The sequence below is a fragment of the Neovison vison genome, chromosome 4 (genome assembly GCF_020171115.1).
Source record: "Neovison vison isolate M4711 chromosome 4, ASM_NN_V1, whole genome shotgun sequence".
In the NCBI taxonomy this organism is placed as follows: Eukaryota; Metazoa; Chordata; class Mammalia; order Carnivora; family Mustelidae; genus Neogale; species Neogale vison.
This window is the reverse complement of record NC_058094.1, coordinates 33,974,983-33,995,521: the sequence shown is the minus strand read 5'-3', so window position 1 is coordinate 33,995,521 and position 20,539 is coordinate 33,974,983. Positions and strand designations below refer to the sequence as shown.

Sequence of the window (20,539 nt, the reverse complement as noted above, 5' to 3'; positions counted from 1 at the left end):
CCTGGGATTCATGACCTGAGCCAAAGTCAGAGGCTTAATGACTGAGCCACCCAGGCGCCCCCAAGTGAAACACTTCTGTTTGTCAAGGATGTAATGAATAAAGGTTACAAAATTGGACTGCCATACTAAGGCAGGCAAGGGTTGGTGAGTGTAGAAGTGTTTTAGATCTTCTGCTCGAGTAAATAAAGTAGTAATAAGTGACACTGGTTTGAGGTAAATAACTGCTTCCTTTTTTTTTTTTTTTTTTACTGTATATTTTCATCTTGTAGCTGATGCGGTAAGAGAGTTCTGGGATTAAACAGTTGGGTGGGAGCCTTTGGAAGATCATAGGGGAAGACAAGTGATACTAAGGAGCCAGCTTTGTCATGTTGAATATTGAAGTTTAAGATGTAAGAATAATCTTTCTAGGGCTCATACAAGCATTATCTCACCAGAATTTAAAAAAAAAAATAAATAGAGAATTGGAATCAAAGCTTTAAATAAAGTTAAAGATATATTTTCCTATTTGATCTCTTTAATTGTTTAAGGATTGAGGCATCCAAGTTTATCAATACTTAATAACATGAATAATGATAGTCATTATCATTGTGGAATCTACGGGAGAGTCTCTGGGAGCAGGAAAAGGGGACTTCAGTCTTAGAGTCACAAGGAACTGAATTCTGCCAACAATCACATGAGCTTGGAAAGGACCCTGAGCACCAAAGGAAACGTGGTCCAGCCAACTCCTTGATTGTACCCTTTAAAACCACACTTGGGTTCTTGATCTACAGAAACTGCAAGATAATAAATGTATGTTTTTTTTTAAGCCACCATGATTGTGAGGATGTGTTTTGCAGCTATAAAAGAGAATTAACACAACATATTTCAAAAAGAAAAGAAAAACTTAGTAAGGAAATTGGCATTATTATTTTACATTTTTGCAAATCTCTTTAATGTTAGATTTAGTAGAAGACAGCTGGATTCTTTTATCTCCTTCTGTGTTTAGTATCTTAAGATAACGTATATAATTTAGCCTCTGAAAGACTCTACCCTAACACCCCTGAGAAAAGAGAGTCCAAAAGGCAAATAATAGTATTATCAGGACTATAAATCTGACCCTGCAGATCCTCTGAAAGGATCTTGGGGATCCCCCTGGTCATTAGACTGTACTTTTGAGAGTTGCTAAATTAGAGAATAACTTTTTTACTAATCTCTTACTCCATTACCAATAGAGTATTTACTTGTGTATACACATAATTGTATAAGATAACTAAAGTATACAAAACTAGTTTCTTTCCCTGTTTTTCACTTGACTTCTGGTTTTGCCCTTGAGTTTGTCCATGTGGTTTATTTTCTCTGCCCCTCTTGATAAACACATGCAAAAGATCTTTGTTGACTTTAGTTTCTAGGAGGATTAGGTAGGAATATGTTTAATGCGTAGTGAATTGGGACAAGAATTTTCCAGAAATGATCCTGGCATGTTTTGACTGTAGCCTCTACCCCCAAAAGTGTTGTAGCCACTGAGAGATTTAGTTTAAAACTTAGGAGGAGTTTGTAAAATATATTTTTTTTAACTTATAAGAAATTTATAGAAATTATCTATTTTCAATTGTGTATGTCCATTTTTGCCTGTGTATATATATGAGTGCAGAACTAAATAATGGTATTAGTGTGTATTTCTTGTAAGTGTTTTTGTTTTAATATTGTGTGGTCTCTTTTTCAAAATAATTTATTTATCTATCTATCTATCTATTTATTTATTTATTTATTTTCAGCATAACAGTATTCATTGTTTTTGCACCACACCCAGTGCTCCATGCAATCCGTGCCCTCTATAATACCCACCACCTGGTTCTCCCAAACTCCCACCCGCTGCTGCCGCTTCAAACCCCTCAGATTGTTTTTCAGAGTCCATAGTCTCTCATGGTTCACCTCCCCTTCTAATTTCCCTGAACTCCCTTCTCCTCTCTAACTCCCCTTGTCCTCCATGCTATTTGTTATGCTCCACAAATAAGTGAAACCATATGATAATTGACTCTCTCTGCTTGACTTATTTCACTCAGCATAATCTCTTCCAGTCCCGTCCATGTTGCTACAAAAGTTGGGTATTCATCCTTTCTGATGGAGGCATAATACTCTATAGTGTATATGGACCACATCTTCCTTATCCATTTGTCCGTTGAAGGGCATCTTGGTTCTTTCCACAGTTTGGCAACTGTGGCCATTTTTGCTATAAACATTGGGGTACAGATGGCCCTTCTTTTCACTACATCTGTATCTTTGGGGTAAATACCCAGTAGTGCAATTGCAGGGACATAGGGAAGCTCTCTTTTTAATTTCTTGAGGAATTGTGTGGTCTCTTTTATCCTTAGGAATCCTAAAGAAAGAATTAGTCTCATGCATTTCCAGATAGCTCAGTACATGATAAATCGCTATTGTCCCAAGATTTGGGACACAGTTTGTTTTTAGGAACATTAATACAGATCATATGGATTTCTTCTTTGGTAATCTGTGGCTACTGTAGTTTTTTCAAAGAAATAGTGCAGCAAAAATAAATAGTGTAGAGAATAAAAATTGTTGTTACTTATAACCAACTGTGTTATTTCTGTGATAATACACCCAAAAGATGCTAGTTGGAAGTTTTGAGAAAACAAAGTTTTCTTCGTCTGGAAAGGTCTTTCAAGGTTAGTTTGAAGGTTATTGGTGGAACAGTTCTTACTGTGCTTACATAATTACACAGTGCTTGAGCTGGAAAATTAAACTTAAGGGTGACCTCCTTTTCTCTACTAATACAACCCCCTTCAATTTTTTTCTTTTCAGTTCTTTCTTTTTACGTATTTTCACCTGAACATTTTTTTTTGTCTATTTCTTAGATGTTAGTTTTCAATTTACTTTTCCTCAGTAATATCTTCAAATTCTTACTGAGTTTTCTGTTTATCCAATTGCTTTAACTATTTTAGTCTTCCTTTTCTCTGCATGAGAATTGATGGGTGTTGATAGAGCAGAATTGACAAATTTTATTTACCTTTCTCAGAAGAAGTTTATATTTTTCATGGCTGTAAGACTTCAGAATCCATATACTCGAACTTGTGGGATAAAATTGTTTTGCCCTTTTCAGATATATATATTCTGTGATATGTATCTGAAATTTGCTTATGTAAATTATTTGACATGATTGAAAATTTTGAGGTATGATTTAGAAACATTGAAAAAGTGGTAGAAAACCACTTTCCTATAGTCAACTTTGCTTAAGAAGAATTAGAGTCATGTGAGTGGAAGAGGATTATGAAAATTTGATTTTTTTTATTGGTATATTCCCTTTCCTACCTGAATATATTTTGATCCAGTGTTTTGGTGGATCTTTGTGTTTTACTGCCTCAAAAAATAGGAGATTTTAGAATTATGTTTATGTCCAAGCCTACATTGATCTTTTTATTTGTGTTTTCACATCATCCTTTCTATTTTGCATTCTGGGGACACTTATAAACGGCAAGATTAGCTTACATTTTAAATGAGAGCATTCACGAGAAGTTGCTGACTGACAGAGACATGGTAATACTGTGTGAGGAGCACTGGACTTGTAAGGAGATGTGGATGTTCATTCTAACTTTGTCACCAACCACTTGAACAACAACAACAAAAATGTAGGTCACTTTCTGTAAAATGAGGGAGTTTAGATTTTGTTTTAAATGTGATAGGATGTCATTGTAAGGATTAAACATGGAAGGGACATAACATTATTAATGTTTTTGTATGGTCATTCTGTTGTGTGGAGAATGGTTGTAGAGGACAAGTATTGATGCACAGAGAAATTGGGAGCCTACTGAAGTAGTCCAGGAGAGATGCTGGTAGCTTAACTTTGTATTGTAGTGGAAAGATGGAAATTTTCATGGACTCATGTTCCATTTTAAAGGTAGAATTGACAGAACCTACTGATTGAAGTGGGTAGTCGAGTATGAAAGAAAAAGTTATCAGGGATAATTCCTAGATAAATCATGGTGTTGTTCCAAGAAAGGAAAAACTGAGGAAGAACAGATTTGGATGAGGAAATCAGAAATTTTGTTTGGTCATATATTTGAGATGACTTTTTGATTTCCATTTGGGGATGTCAATCAAGTTCATAGACAGTTATATCAGTTTAGAGTTCTAGGGGAAGTTAAGGACAAAGGTACAACACATACAAGTTATTTAAGACTATGGATCTAAGACACCTAGGGAGAGTGTGTAGATTAAACAACAGAAGATGTTGAGGCACCAGCCTAACTCAGTTGATAGAGCAGGCAACTCTTGAACTTGAAGTCATGTGTTAAGCCCCATGCTAGGGTAGAGTTTACTTTAAAAAAAAAAAAAAGAACAGAAGAGGTCCATAACATAGTCACAATAGAGCCTTGGATGTTCCTAACATTTAGAGGTCGAAGAGAAGAGTAAGAGCTAGCAAAAGACACTGAGAAAAAAATTGCCACGGAGCATGAAGAAAATCAGGAGAATGTGTTTCAAGAACAGAGGAACTTTAAAATGGTTAAGGGCCATGGATAGCATAGTATCAGTATCAACTGCTATGGAAGGAAGTCAAGTTAAAGTCCATATTAAGAAAAGAATGGAGATGATTGTAATATAACACTGTATGTTAACTTAGTGGAATTTAAAAAAAAAACGTAAAAAAAAGAGAAAAGAACAGAATTACATTTGAATTTGGCAACATGGAAGTCATTGGTGAGAACTATCTTGATGGAGTATCAGAGTTGAAATTGAAATGAGGATGTGCAATGAGGATGTAGACATGGTAACTATAGACAACTCCTAGAAGAAATTTTGTTGTGAAGAGGATCGTAAAAATAGAGCAGTACCTAGAAAGGAATGTGGGATCGAGGGAGGATCTTTTAAGATAGGAAATAACATAGTGATAAAATCACTGTTGACGATTCACATGTAAAATAAATGTTTTTCTTCATCATGACAAATATCATTAGAACGAAGAGCCTTTTAAACTAGATTCAATAATACATAAACCAGCTATTTTAAGAAGATGCTTGTAAGGAAAAGGGAAAACTAGATGGAAAATTGATAGAATGAGTCTTGTTGGTTTATAGTTTCTTTTCCTTTCTACTTTCAAATTTGGTGCTTAATCACCTTCACTCAGAAGTAGCTGGGTTCTCTGATTAATCTTGATTTTGGTTCATTTTTAAGAGCCAGGCATATCTAGTTGTATTTTTAAGTTGGAAAGAGTGGATCAAGTTACCTGTAGGTCTGCATGAGTTTATTTACATAAAGTTGTCTGCTTTGGCTGAACCAAGACTAAAAATTTTGTTTGCATATCTTTCACCAAGGGAGGAAAGGGTCTCATCCTATGGAGTGAGTGGTTTCAGGCCAAAAGAGCTCTTTTCAGAATTAGTTTGAAGCTCAGGGTCACAAATGGTAATTATTCAAATTCCAGACGACAATTATGTAACAGAGACTTGGTGATACTATTCTTCTTAAAACTGCTTTTTATTGGCGTCTAGGCCACCATACTCTCCTGATTTGCCTCCTACTTTTGTGGTTGTTCCTTCTCTTTCTCCTTTGCTTGCTTCTTTACCTGATGACTTAATGTGGAACTAAGTTTCCCTGTGTTCTGTCTTAAACTTCTTTTTTCCTCTTTTCATTTTGAACTTTCTCTTTGTGTAATCTCATTTACTTACTTGATTGAAATCATTACTAACATGCTGATGCTTCCTGAATTTATATCTTTAGATGAGAACGTTCTTTTAAACTCTAGAGTGACATGTCCCATTGCTTACTTACTTGCTTTTTTAGCTATCTTGCATGCTTCTTAAATTCAACAACTCATCATCTTCCTTATCCTTCTCCCTCAGTCTGCTCTTCCTTTAGCATTTTCTATCTCAGCAAATTTTAAAACTATCTGCTTGGTTACTTAAGAGAGAAATCTGAGAGTCATTTTTGACTCTACTCTTGACCTTCATACACTATCTCCCATCCTTGTGGCAAATCAATAATTATGTCCTGTTGATTCAACATCTACCTTTTAGTCTTTCTTTGCATCATACTGTAATCATTTTAATCCAAGCCAACTAATATCTTACTTTGACTAATGCTTTAGTTTCTTAATTGATTTTCCCTGCATCCATATGTAGTGAGATAGTATCTTGCTGTATTTATGATGTTTCCATTTGCTCATGATGTAATGAGTAGAAGGAAATTGCATGAAAGAAAGGAATTGTGGATGGGAACTCTTAGAGACCAGTATTATTTCATAGTGTTGCATTTGGTCCCAAATTTCCTAAAACAAATTTATAATTGTGCCAATGATTATTATTTCTAATTTTCACGTAATAACAGCGGGCATTCAGTTTGCAAGCTTAGGTGTGATGCTTGGAGTCCCAAAGCTATAAACATTTCTTATACTGTGTTTCCTGGTGAATGTAGCTATTGGAGATTGAGTTGGCTCTTATACTGATATAACTCCCTGAAATTGTTGTGTTGCTTCCAGTGATTCTCTTGACAGTTATCAAGGAGATATATACTGGAGGGACTTACCAAATTGTGTTTTCAGAGATCTTAATTCTCTTTCTTCTAACAGGTAGAGTCTCTTGGTGTCAGATTAGATAAAATCACTCTGGATATTTTCATTCTGGAACTTAAATCTAGGTCTGACTCTTGTGTCCAATGAAAAAGAAATTTTTATTACTGCCAGCTAGGAAGTGTGGGAACTACTCTAGTAAGAGCTACTTGGCACTGGACTCTTGAAGCAACTCTATAATACCTCTCATAAATATGCAGCTTGAGCCAAGCATAGTAGGATTAGCCCTCATATTTCTGGCCTAGAAAGTGGAGTCAGAGAGATGATAATGACGGTGGGGCTCTTACATTTATGGATGCTTTCACCATGCTCCCCTTTTCCTTTACGTATTAGATGATAGGAACTGTTAGGAGTCTATTCTTTAGCAATGGCCAAAACTTAGGGACAGATAATATAGAGTTCAACCCCCAGGAAATACTACAGAACTTCTTTGTATTTCAGTAAAAAAACAGTATCAACACATTTTTAAAAACTTATGGGGCACCTGGTGACTCAGCGGGTTAAACCTCTGCCTTCGGCTCAGGTCATGATCTCAGGGTCTTGGGATTGAGCCCTGCATTGGGCTCTCTGCTCAGTGGGGAGCCTGCTTCCCCTCTCTCTCTGCCTGCCTCTCTGCCTACTTGTGATCTCTCTCTCTGTCAAATAAATAAATAAAACCTTTAAAAAATTTATTATGGAAACTGCTGTTGGTATTTTGAACTCCACTTTTTTCTAATTTTACTCTGGAATCTCTAGACCTTTAGTGTGTTTATTTAAGTCTGGGCCATTCTTTCTCTCTTTCATCCCTGGATATACCACATACTGTCCACCCTTAGTTGAAGTACAGGCCAATTTACCTTTATTGAATGCCTTTTCCTCATTGATCCAAAACCTATGGGATACTGCAAAGGCAATCCTAAGGGGGAAATACATAGCCATCCAAGCCTCTCTCAAAAAATTAGAAAAATCCCACATATACAAGCTAACCCTGCATCTAAAGGAGCTGGAGAAAAAACAGCAACTAAAACCTAAATCAGGAAGGAGAAGAGAAATAATAAAGATTAGAGCAGAGATCAATGAAATAGAAATCAGGAAGGAGAAGAGAAATAATAAAGATTAGAGCAGAGATCAATGAAATAGAAACCAGAAAAACAGTAGAACAGATCAATCAAACTAGAAGCTGGTTCTTTGAAAGAATTAATAAGATCAATAAACCACTGGCCAAAATTATCCAAAAGAAAAGAGAAAGGGCCCAAATTAATAAAATCATGAATGAAAGGGGAGAGGTCACAACTAAAACAAAGGGAAATAGAAACAATTATTAGAAATTATTACCAGCACCTGTATGCCAACAAAGTAAGTGACCTGGAAGAAATGGATGCCTTGCTGGAAACTTACAAACTACCGTGACTGAAAGAGGATGAAATAGACAACGTGGATAGACCAATAACCAGTAATGAAATGGAAACAGTAATCAAAAACCTCCCAAAAAACAAATGTCTGGGGCCAGATGGCTTCCTAGGGGAATTCTACCAAACATTTGAGTACCTTTTCCTTTCTACTTTTGTTCAAAAATTTCATCTTCTGCCTTTTATTTGCTTATTTGTTATCCCTGAGGATGAATGGTTCTATGGTCTTGCCTCAGGGAAATATTTATGATGCATGACATTAATTTGCAAAACATATGAAGACACTTGTTCTCTGAACCATCTTTCTTATATATAGCCTTAGATTTTTTAATCAGTCAGATGCTTCAAATAGTCAATGGAACAAGAATAATGCAACAGAAGAGATAATGCAATTGTTCCAATTATATAGAGAGAACTACAGATGTGTTTTTTGAGAAAATGAAAACTTCCTTGAAAACATTTCAGGGATTTTTGTTATGGATTATATATATTATATATCATATCATTTTAGTAATTGATTAGTTATATTTAAATGCTTATATGTGTGGAGGATTTTAATAGACACACTTTTGTACTCTTAAAAATTCAAAATAAGCCCAGACATTGTTAAAATTATGAAATTGAAATATGTCATGAGTGATTGAGCTTTATTAAGAGGCTTGTATTATTATTCATTTAGAAGGGAATAGGTTCTCAGTTTTTATTCCTTCATTTAATTTTGAGTTTGTGTTAAATTTCTTAAGATATTTAGTTCACAACCATCAGGCATTTGTAAACCAAGACTCTTAAGTAATTTTAATTTTGATCTTATACTTCAGTATTTTTGAGGATGATGAAAACACGTTAGTGCTGTTTTTTTTCTCCTCCTCTCATTTGGATGTTTCATAATACTATTTAACAATTTGAGTTCTTACAGAATTTTAGGAACTTACTGATAAAGAAGAGAATACCTTTGCTAATGGATATAGCTAATTGTTTGAAAACTAATAATCTTGTATTTGCTTTATTTGGGCATTGCTAAGAAAAATGTCATGAGCTAACATCATACTTAATATGTATGGTTATGATTTCATTGCAGTTGTAGATTTGTCCATTTGTAGAGGGATTAAACTTTGGGCTTTTCTTGTGGCTAACTCATAAAGACATATAGTGAAGAAAAAAAATTGTGATATTCTCAGATATAATCAATATTAACATTTTTGTGTTTATTCTTGGTATTCTTCCCAATTTTGAACACTTTTAAAGTTTTTGGTACATATTACTAAGTATTTCTTAGAATGGCTCTACCTGTGTATATTTCTACCAGTAATGTAGTATGAGAGTGTGCCCATTCTCTGACCCTCTGGCCAATACTTTGCCAATTTAAAGGCCAATACCACATTGTTATTATTTTCCTTTGAATTCTTTTGATAACTTAGATTACCCTCTTTCAGATGTTGGCGAGCCTTTTAGATATTTTCTTTAATAAAATTGCCTTTGCTGCTAGAAGTTTCTTAACACCTCTTCTTTTGGGAGAACTCTAATTAGCTTTTCATTACCAGTGAGGTGCTAAAGATTCTAATAGTACAGCCAAGTTTCTACATCATGCCTCTCTGCTGGACTCAGTGTAAATATAGAGCTAATTATCTAATTTTCCCAGAAAGAGGTAAATGTAAGCATTGTATCCATCAGTTTCTAACAGAGAGATCGAGCCTTGCACAAAGAAATTGGTGAATAACTGCACCAAGAAACGCATGAATAAATATGATAAATAAATGATATCTGAACATAATTGTTAGAATCTTTTCCAGTAATTTGGTTCCTTTAATTTGGTTAAAGGTTCCAATAAGTTGGTCCCTTTGGTAGCATAGTGAGGTTACTTCCAATGACTGTGTACTTTAGAGTTTATGAAATATATTTATATACATTACATGTTGAAATAGAATAATAACCCTATGAGGCAAATGACGTAGCTTGAAGAAACCATAGCCCGGATATATAAAGCCAATGTCCTAAGGTTAGGCTTGGAGTTAATGCTTAAACCAGTCTATTAAACTCCAGTGCCATGTTTTTTCTCTCCTCCTAGATGCCTCCAATATTTATGTTACATGTGGCCTAAAGTGTATAGAAAATGTAAAACAAATATTAGCTATAAATATTCTTAAAATATTCAGGATATTCCAACAAACTACACAATGTTTTTGATTGCAAATATTGGTTGCTCTTGTATTTATCAATCTTATAATATGATGTGGTCGGCTAAAATAAACACAGAAACAAAGAATCAAATTGAGCTCTGAGCAGTTTCCTATCCCACTTATGGGATGTGACTAAAAGTTAATTACCTTTTCAATAAAATATAGGCAACTGCTCATTCAACAAATATTTATTGAGCACTTACTCTTTACTAGGCACTATGCTGGAATAAAACAAATGTGAGCCTTAATATCATGGGACTGGAGGTGAAAGACATAAAACATTTTTTTTCAAGTAAATATATAGTGACACTTTTATCAAATGCATGAAGAACAAATATAGGGTATGACAAGAGTGCATGATAGGGGACCGAATCCAGGTCAGAGAAAGTCTTGAGAAGGTGACATGTGAGTCCTTAAGGTTGGATGGGAGCAGATGAAAAGTTGGGAAGGGCGGGGAAGTGGAAGAAATCACTTTTAGAATGTTGAGGGAGCTAAGAGAAAGCTGACCAGTAGTGTGTGAGCCGAAAAAGAAGACTCTGAGGAAGGTAGTTGCTATATTCTTTAGTTTTTCAAAGAAGTCATGTTTCCATTGCTGAGACCATTTTTTGAAACTCTCCCTATGCCCTTGCCTTCAGATCCTCTTTTGAAACAAAGGAAACTTTTTTTTTTTAAAGCAACAAAGAGTGTTTTGCAATGTAATCACCTTCTTATTTAACAGACTTACTTCAAAAGGGCTTTTGATTATTTATAAAAATTGAATCTACCCACAAAGGGGAAAAATATACATACATACATATATGCATCACAGATAGTAGAAGCATAGAAATTACATATTCATCACAGATAGTATAAGCTTGGAAATTAAGAATTTTAAAACTATGTATTTTCACTTACAGAAGTTGACCTTTTATAGATGTAAAAAATCAACATGATCAGAGGCTTAAAGTTTTGAAGCACATCAGGTTGCTTCTCTTTGAAACCTATTTAAAGTTACTTATGAGTTAAAATAATTGAGATGCTTGCTTTTTTTTTTTTTTAAGATTTTATTTATTTATTTGACAGAGAGAGATCACAAGTAGGCAGAGAGAGAGGGGGAAGCAGGCTCCCCGCTGAGAAGAGAGCCCGATGTGGGGCTCAATTCCGGGAAGCTGGGATCATGACCTGAGCTGAAGACAGAGGCCTTATCCCACTGAGCCACCCAGGCACCCCGAGATGCTTGCTTTAACTGAAATATTCTCCATTAGGTCACTGGCAGGTAGTTTTCCTATTCATGTATAGAGACTGATCTATTCACAAATAGGTGTGTGTGTGTGTGTGCATGTGCCCATCTGTGTACATACATAGGCGGTAGAATGATAGGAAAGGAGCATGTGACATGAAGTCCAAAGCAAAGACCTTTTTTCAAATACTCTATTTTTCTAAGCTGTGTGATCTTTAATCCTTTAAAGCCTCTGTTTCTTTTCATCTATAAAACAATAGTAGAATTACTACCTGGTCACATAATCTGGATATTAAAAAAAATAAATTTAGAAGTCCTGGGACTCCAGGGTGGCTCAGTCGGTTAAGTGTCTGCCTTTGGCTCAGGTCATGATCACAGGGTCCTGGGATCGAGCCCCACTTGGGGATCCTGGCTCAGCGGGAAATCTGCATCTCCCTCTTCCTCTGACCATCCCCCCTGCTCATGCTCTCACTCGTACTTTCTCTCTCAAATAAATAAATCTTTGCAAAAATTAAAGATCTAATTTAAAAATTAAAATATAGAAGTACAAAAATAGAACAAAAATACCTTGTGATTATTATGTTTCATCAATAGATTAATAGGCACCCATAAAAATATAAAACAATAAGTAACAAGCCCTCTTGGTTGAGGACAAATCCATAATGGAACATCTCAGTTTCTAAAAGCAATGAATTAGTTATTTTAAAGGCATATGATTGCATGTTTGTTTTGTATCATTAAAAAATTTATATCTTTACATCTTTATTTTATGTTGCTTGTTTGGGACGTGTTTGTTCATGTCAACAAAGAATTCACCAGTTTTTTAAAAAACTTCTTAGTGTATCTAAGTGCCTAGTTATTGATAGTGGCATGTGTGTGGAAGGGAATAGAACAGGTTAAAGCTAAAAGTTGAGGTAAAAAAGGGCTAAAAGGGATATATCTGTTATAGAAATGTGGTTTAGGAGCAGTTCAAAATTAATAAATATATTAACTGTCTCTGTGATGGAATTGATTTTTAAACTTTGGCTTACACATGACTGTCAGAGCATCTTTTGTGGAAAGATGGATGCACCTGGAAATAGGATAACCTCAGATTTTATCTCAATCAGAATTATTCTTTTGGGAATGGATGGTGATCTGGGACACTTTAAGACAATAGGAGCCCTCAGGAAGTATTCTTTTCTGAAAAATGCTATATGACCGCCACTTACTGAAATAAGTTAATAATAGTCCATAAAGTCTTTCTGGGCTTAGTTGTGTGTGTGGTGTATGTGTGTGTATGTGTGTGTTTTAAAATTGTGGGGAAGTTCATATTCAATGTGTGCTGCTTAAGTAAATTTTAATTGAGAGAGTATAATGTTTTTTCCTATCCACACAGTTCTTTGCACAAATAATCATGTAGTCACCACGTTGGCCCCTTAGAAAGGGACTGGATTGAACATCACTCACTTTACTTTAAGAATGAAATGAAGACATTTTAAAATTAACTAAGAAATTAAGACGGGGAAGTTTTCCAGATGTCTCTTCGGAAGCACAGCATTATAAATGCAGGCAATGAAAGCTCTATTGTCTGTCATATTTTTATAGCTCCGTGATATCAAAAGAAGGCTATACCACTTATTTTTAGAGTGTTCTCTGTCCTATGCAGCAGCCTTCACAGTGAAGAGACCGACATACTCTGTTGCTGGGGTTACTCGTTTTTCAGGGAAAGACGAAAGGGTTGGGAAATGCATAATTCCTCTTCCTCTTCCCCAGTAGTAACATTGAGAAGATACCTTGTCCCCGTTTTTATTACTTCTGAGATTTTAGTGCTGGCAGCCAGATGTGCTGAAACTCCTGACGACAGCATCTAGTCATCGCGTGTTTTTAATAGGCTTAGAGAAATATGAGTAGAGCACATGAAAGCAGCTCAGCTTCACACTTCAGCTGGGAATGCCCCAAAAGCTTACTGCTGTTTAGAATTCTTGCTACAGTCAGGAGAAAGCCGAAAGCTGTACGGGTACTGAATCTTCCACGACTGAATTAGAAGAATAATGACTGTACAATTAACTGTCCACCTCTGCTCATTGAAGCACAGTTTCTACAGAGCGCAGGAGAAATATGGAACTTGATTGGCATGTTTTTATTTGATGGTGTCTGCAAATAGATGACTTTAAAGACAGGTGGTAAGGAAAAATAAGAGAAGGGGGGGAAAAGAGAAAGAAAATGCAATTTGAGACATTGCGCCAGGTCTGCAATTCTGTTTTATCTCATTTTCATGGGGTTTTCTCATCCCCACCAAATATTTTACAAAATGAGCTTTTTGGACAAACGCTGAACAATGCAAGGTGAGTAAAGCTAAAGTATATTTCTTTTGGCATTGATATTTCCAGAATAATAATCTTATATGTCTATAAAAATGGTTCTGTGTTGAAATGTTAGTATTATGAGGGTGTTGTCTTTTTACCATACATACAAAATTTTATACAGTATTCTTCTTAATTGATTTCAGGAAGGAAAATAAGCTTACTTCCAGGTGCCGAAAGCATCTTAAATTTAACTAGTTTGACCTCTGAAACATAATACAGGCTGCTCCAGGATTTCATTTTCTAATAAATAAGATGATTAACTTAAAATGCCTGATATATTTTTTTTCCCATTGTGATCATGGCAGTGATTACAATGCATATATAGGGACGGGGATATAGAATCATATGTGATTTGTTGGAAAATGTGAATTAGCAGTCATGCATGCTCCTTGTAAAACATGCGGAAGATGTTTCCTGGGTCTGAGACATTTCTCTATGCAGGGTAGATCAATAATCACTTTTAAACAAGCTATATTATCAAACTGCTAATAATGCTTTGTATTTGGCTGGCTAGTTTGAAAGGATGCTTTGTTGTAAATTCCTATTGCTTTTTCAACCTCATCATTTTGTGTGTGTGTGTGTGTGTGTGTGTGTGTGTGTGGTGAAGATTGTTAAATTAGGAACATATGTTTTAGACGGTTTCTCCGGCTTACGCTAGAAGAGAGAGCCTATTAAAGAAGGCTTTTAAAATGCAATTTTATTATCTAGTTGTTTGCGTTGTGAGAATTTCTAATGTTATATACCTCCTATGGAAAAGATCCCATTTTAACTAAATCTACGTGGAGAAAGCCTAAGAAAGAAATTCTTTGAACATGATAATAATGCACTAAAACCTTCTGGAAATTGAGGGAGAGCTAATAGTGCATAGAATATTGAATGGTTCTGCTGCTTTCTTCTGAACAATGTGAGGCAGCTTATTTAGAGATTTTTAAAAAACCCTATTGCACAGTATCTGTCTTACTTTAGCAAATGAAGAAGAAGCTTTTAAAATTTGTTGGCATTTAAAATGTTTACTGATGATTAATATATCTATGACCCTTTTACTGAATATGGAATAACATCTTGTTTTTTTAATAAAATTTCACTTCTTTCCTCAGTACAGTTCTATTCAGTTGGCTAATTTTTTGTTTAGTTTTTAGATAAAGTGTATAATGGTGTATGAAATGCTGTGATATTCTGTAATAGGCTCTCTATTTTTTAAGATATTAGGTTTTTAAATTTAGTAATATATCACTTGAGGCTCGAGTATCTGTAATTTATGGTAGAAATAATCTGTATTGCATGTTATATTTAAATAGAAGAGGCAGTATGGCTTTCTTAAAATTTCCCTGACCTGAAGCTACCAGAGTTTTAGGATTTGTACTCATCCTTTATAAATCTTCTCTTTGCTCAGTTCCTATCTTTTTTTTTTTTTAGTGCTAAGAATTTATGTGTTTAAAAATATTAGGTCTGGGTGCATATTCACATTAGAAATTGTGTGTGAACAGTATGGCATGGAATAAGTTTTAAAGGAAATTTTAGTTTTAAAATATGAAAATATCCATATTTTGATGGGATTGTGGATCCCCATCACTATGCTTTTGTTTTAGCTCCAAGTTTCTTTTATTGTTGTATGCTTAATGATTCCATTGCTCTCATTATTAAAAATCTAGCATTTTATGTTGCTGCAATTAAATGTTAAAATGTGAAGTTTCTGATGCTTCTGTAAGACCAGTCTTATTTAACTTGCTTTGATTTTTTTTTTAATCTAAGATTATATGAAACTGCCACTTAATCAATAAAAAACTTATACTGGTTTAGGGGGAAAATATGCCTGCTTTATATGTTCTTAACTTCTTAGTCTTCAAAAAACATGACATTTCTTCACGTGCAGATCTATTGATTTTCATAAATAATCAACTGATCGATTTACTTTTAAAATCAGTCAAAACCAGCTACACAAATAATTATTTTAGAAGTAGGAAGAGTGAAAATAAGTTTATATAACTCTCAATGCCCCCACATATTTTAACGTTTTAGTTACTTTGTGTTCAGATGAGACGAAAGTGGTCTTTTAGAACTCTTTCTCTGCTTGGATTCTTTAAAGAAATACAAATGCCCCGACATAAACATTTCAGTTAGCATTGAATTAGAAAGTAAGATGTAGACTAAAAAAGATCATTCTTGAAGGACAAGTCTTGGAAAACTAATGATTCAAGTATGTCATCAGAAGATGTGGTCTTACAACTTTAAAAATCTTTCTGAATAAATGAGCCTTTCAGCCTTGTGGACTGGCCGTTAATGATCTTGAGATTTGAGCATCAATTATGTAACTATCTCTCTGGAAATAGCCGTTTTGGTTGTTATAACTTGTTTAGTAATCATTTGATTGTTTGGACTAGTTCAGATGAAATATTCAGTATTTGTGTTGTGACATAAAGTATGATCTTTAAACTGATAGAAAAAAAATAACATCATAGATATGGACAGTTATATTATATTTTATTCTGAATTGCTTTCTAGGAGAAATTACCAGGTTAGTACTATGCATTGACTGTAGACGATGTATCATTGAGGGGACTTTCAAGTAATATTCTTGAGACTTTCCCTAGATAACTAATCATATCCTGAAATCTGCAACCCAACTTTCATCAGTTTTCCGATGGTAGGGTAGTTTACTTCTATGACATATAAGCAATGAAAGCTTAAAAGATGGAAATCTCCCATAATAGTTACTCCAAAACCATTGGCAGCTTCAACTTGTCAAAGAGCCAAGATTTTGAATACACCAGGAATATTTTATGGATAGTAAATTACTAACCTGTATATGACTATAGATTGTTAAAGTATTTTAGTATCAAATGAATAATTGAAATATATTTAGGAATAAAAATCACTAGAATATTTTAGACTGGTGGTTGGAAGCTGTATAGAATGACTCTCTCTTATGTTTCATACTGAAAGTTCTTAGCTTATTTTGTTATCATTGTGGTTCTTGAGTACCATTTCTGTGGATAAGGGTGGGGGCGAGATATCCTCTGTGCTTTTGCAGCTAAAATGAAACCATTGAAAGTAAGGCAAGGAACACAAAAAAAATCAGTGTCTGCATCCTACATAAATCCACTTGACAGGTTTTGATGAGATGCCACTTTTTTTTAAAAATTTTATTTATTTATTTGACAGAGAGAGATCACAAGTAGGTAGAGCGACAGGCAGAGGCAGAGAGAGGAGGAAGCAGGCCCCCTGCTGAGCAGAGAGCCCAATGCAGGGCTCCATCCCAGGACCCTGGGATCATGACCTGAACTGAAGGCAGAGGCTTAAGCCACCGAGTCACCCAGGTGCCCCTAGAGATGCCACTTTAATTTAAATTCTTGTTATCAAGTTTTCTTACCATAAACTCACTTTTCCAAATTAAATATTTAATCAGATACAAAGATAATTGCTTTTGTTGCCAATGAAAAAATCCTCAAGTCCTAAATTCATTATGAAGCCTGAATTTTGTGATCTTGTCTTTGGAAGCAAACATGAATATTGGGATGCTGGAAGATAGGTTTTTAACAGCTCACTGCATTGAATAATCAATTGCTTTGAGCAGTATTCAAATACATGATAAGGATGACTATCTTTGTGATAAAACTTGTAGAAGAATGTACTTAATATCCTTCACGTTTTTCTATTTTCCTGATTTTTAGTAATCTCTCTTGTATGGTGAAGAAATCTCTAGTTTTTTTTCCCCCAGATGTGATTTTTTTCTTTGTAAGTAAATGGGTAGCAGTGAATTTGCTGTGCTGGCTGGCCACACAGGGGCATAATAAGCCTGGAATTTAGTCAGAAGAGATGTTGAAGACAGTCTTTCTCTCCCTTCCATATATATCTAATGAGATAGGCAGACGTCCGTATTTCAATTAAGATTACGAAGAACTTACTAGACCAAAAGATATTTGGATTTGTTGGTATTTTCAGCTTCTAATAAGGTGACCATATGATCTGGTTTGCCTGGAGTAGCCCCATTTTATGCCTGCCATCTTCCACTAATTACTGTCAGTACTTCTCAAAAGCGTTGCTATTTGTTGATAAATTACAGGGCCACTCCATAGAGATGAAATGGAAGGCTTGAAATGACCTAGGGCAAATGGCCTCTTTTCCACTGACGAATTCTCACAGATCTAAAATATTAATATTAATTAAATAAAATTTGATTTTGCAAATAAATGTTTAATTCTTCAGTTTGTAGTATTTTTGGTGGCAAGTATTTAGTTCCTTACATAGCATTTACTACTGCTTTGATTTATAATGAAGCCATCAGTTTGTGTTCAGGATTTTTGGCGTAAACCTCTGTTCTTCATCATGGCACATTAATGACTAGTTCAACATGAAAAGAACAGCATGCTTACTTTTCATAGCTGTGAGAGTGCCGTCTGCACAGTATGCATTGTTTGGAGTTGGTCTGATATTCGCACAATTGATTTTTCATTATCGGAACATTTTTGTATGAACCATCTTTATTTTGAAGTGTAAAGCCTCCAGTAGTCTGAGACACCATGCACGTGTGTACACAAACACACACACGCACTATTTCTTTAACTTTGTTAAATATACATACTAAGTATAAGACTAATAATTATATATTATAGATATAAAAGCCAATCTTAACAATGGTCTCTTTATATTTATTTCAAATCAAAATGACTTTTGGTCCATGAATGTGTATCATATATATTTTTGCTTGAATATTTACTGTGGACCTTAGCAGTATACCACAGTTATTGGTACAGATTCTGACACTGATATATAGCCTTTAAATATTTTCTTTTTGGAAACATTTTTATAAAGCTACTGTTTTTGTTGATGACTGATGGGTCAATGTTAACTGTACTTTTTTATTTTTTAGCTTTATGTGATCATGAAGGATCTTAGAAAACTCAAGATAATTATTGAACTTTCTGGTTAATGCTGGCACTATTCACCAGTTACTAAAATGAATTCATTTCATACATGCTATGAGCTACCATTTTCATATTCACTTATCAGTTACACATGAAGCTTCGTGTGTACATTAAAAAGAATTCCCAGAACTGATCCATATCTTGAGTGAAGCTTCCAAATTTGAGAAGTTTTAAATATCTCAAAAATGTGTGTGGACACTTCTATTTGGGCAAAATGGGAAAAACCATTAAACATGGCTCCCTTTCGCCTGTGTTTCAAACTATGCTATTTTGTTTGTTTGTCCTTTTTTTTTTTTTTAAAGATTTTTATTTATTTATTTGATAGATAGAGAGAGATCAAAAGTAGACGAGAGGCAGGCAGAGAGAAAGAGAGAGAGGGAAGCAGGCTCCCTGCTGAGCAGAGAGCCCAATGTGGGGCTCGATCCCAGGACCCTGAGATCATGACCTGAGCTGAAGGCAGAGGCTTAAACCACTGAGCCACCCAGGCGCCCCTGTTTGTTTGTCTTTTGTTTTTACCAGAGAATACTTCCTTGAGAATGTACCTCAGTAGGTAAAGCAGGTAAAAGAGCAGCAGCTCTAATTTAGAAAGTGGGACAAGGAATCCATATTAGGTTCTAGAAACAATTTTCAGCTGCCTTTTTACAGGCAGGACCTGTAACAACCTGAAACAACCCAGGACCTGTTGTTTCAGCCTCTTTAAACTTCCCATCTCATGGTGTGACCTTTGAAACATCAGAGATAGAGGTAATGAAAAAATGGCAAGGAAAGCTGCCATCTTTAGTCAAGAATTGATCTGTGCCTGACTTTTCTATAATATTTTTCTAATACTGTTTTAGCTTTATGTTGTGTAGTGTTACACATGGAACTTGTGTTCATATCCAGGTCTGCTACTTACTGGCTGTGTGGTAAAATCACTATACTGTGAGTTCTTGAGTTAAGAGGACTATATATTTATTAACCTCTGATTACCAACACATATCCCTCATGCTTCTTTCTCATCAATACCAGCTTCCCCCAACTCCAGAACCAAATACTGCCCTGCTGTTTTCTCTCTCAGTATAAACTAGCTATGTCTATTCTAGAACTTCATATACTTGAAGTCATATGGAATGGATTATTTTATAAAAGGCTTTTAATCAGTGTAACTTAAAAATATTTATCCACGTTGTTGCATGCCTGAATAGTTTTTTCCCTTGTGATTGCTGAATAGTACTTCATTTATGAATATTCCTACTCTCAATTAAGTCTTCTTTTTGTGGACATGTATTTTTATTCCTTTATATGAGTACCTAGAAGAGGAGGTCTTGGGTCACAGGGTAGATGTATGTTTAGTTTTAGAATGCAGGCCATTTAAAAAAGGGGTTGTTCATTTTAAATAACCAAATATGTTTGAGAGTTTTGGTGGTTCCACACAGTGTCCAACCTTTGATGATGTGTATTTTTAATTTTTGTCATTCTGGTGAGTGTAAGATAGCAATTCCTTATGATATGATTTTGTATTTTCCTGATACAGGTGTTCATATGTTCATTGGCGAGTTGTGTATCCTCCTTTGTGAACTGTCTGTTCAATTTTTTTAAAAAATTAGGTTTTGTTTTCTTAATGAGCTGTAGAAGTTTTTTGTAATCTACCTGGATATCAGTCACTTCTCAAATATATGCTCCATGGATATTTTCTTCTATGGTTTCCCTGTTATTTATTTATTTATTTATTTATTTATTTTTTGCTTGTTCATTTTCTTAGTAATGCTTTAGGTGAGCAGAAGTCTAAATTTTGATGAACTATAACTTATTGATTTTTTTTTTCTCTCAGGGTTTTTGTTTTTTGTGTACTGTCTAAAAACTTTTGCCAGTTCCTAAGTCAAGAAACTGTCCTCTTATGTTGCCCAGAAGGTTATTTATGATTATTTCTCTGTTGAGATTTCCTGT

General features: G+C 34.7%; 1 protein-coding gene across 49 annotated transcripts in view; it reads left to right on the top strand.

Annotated features, from left to right (window-relative positions):
* The window catches only part of RIMS2 (regulating synaptic membrane exocytosis 2), a 592,339-nt gene that overhangs the window by 204,228 nt on the left and 367,572 nt on the right, over positions 1-20,539 (top strand). For 9 of the 49 annotated variants that reach the window (XM_044245148.1, XM_044245147.1, XM_044245153.1 and 6 more), the window contains exon 1: positions 13,135-13,667. The exons of 33 other annotated variants lie outside the window; for them this stretch is intronic. In XM_044245148.1, the coding sequence (XP_044101083.1) occupies positions 13,546-13,667 (122 nt within the window). In that variant the 5' untranslated portion in view covers positions 13,135-13,545. Of the gene's footprint in view, positions 1-13,133; positions 13,668-20,539 lie in introns of those variants that run through there. 7 more of the 49 variants (XM_044245131.1, XM_044245145.1, XM_044245144.1 and 4 more) reach the window with 1 other exon arrangement.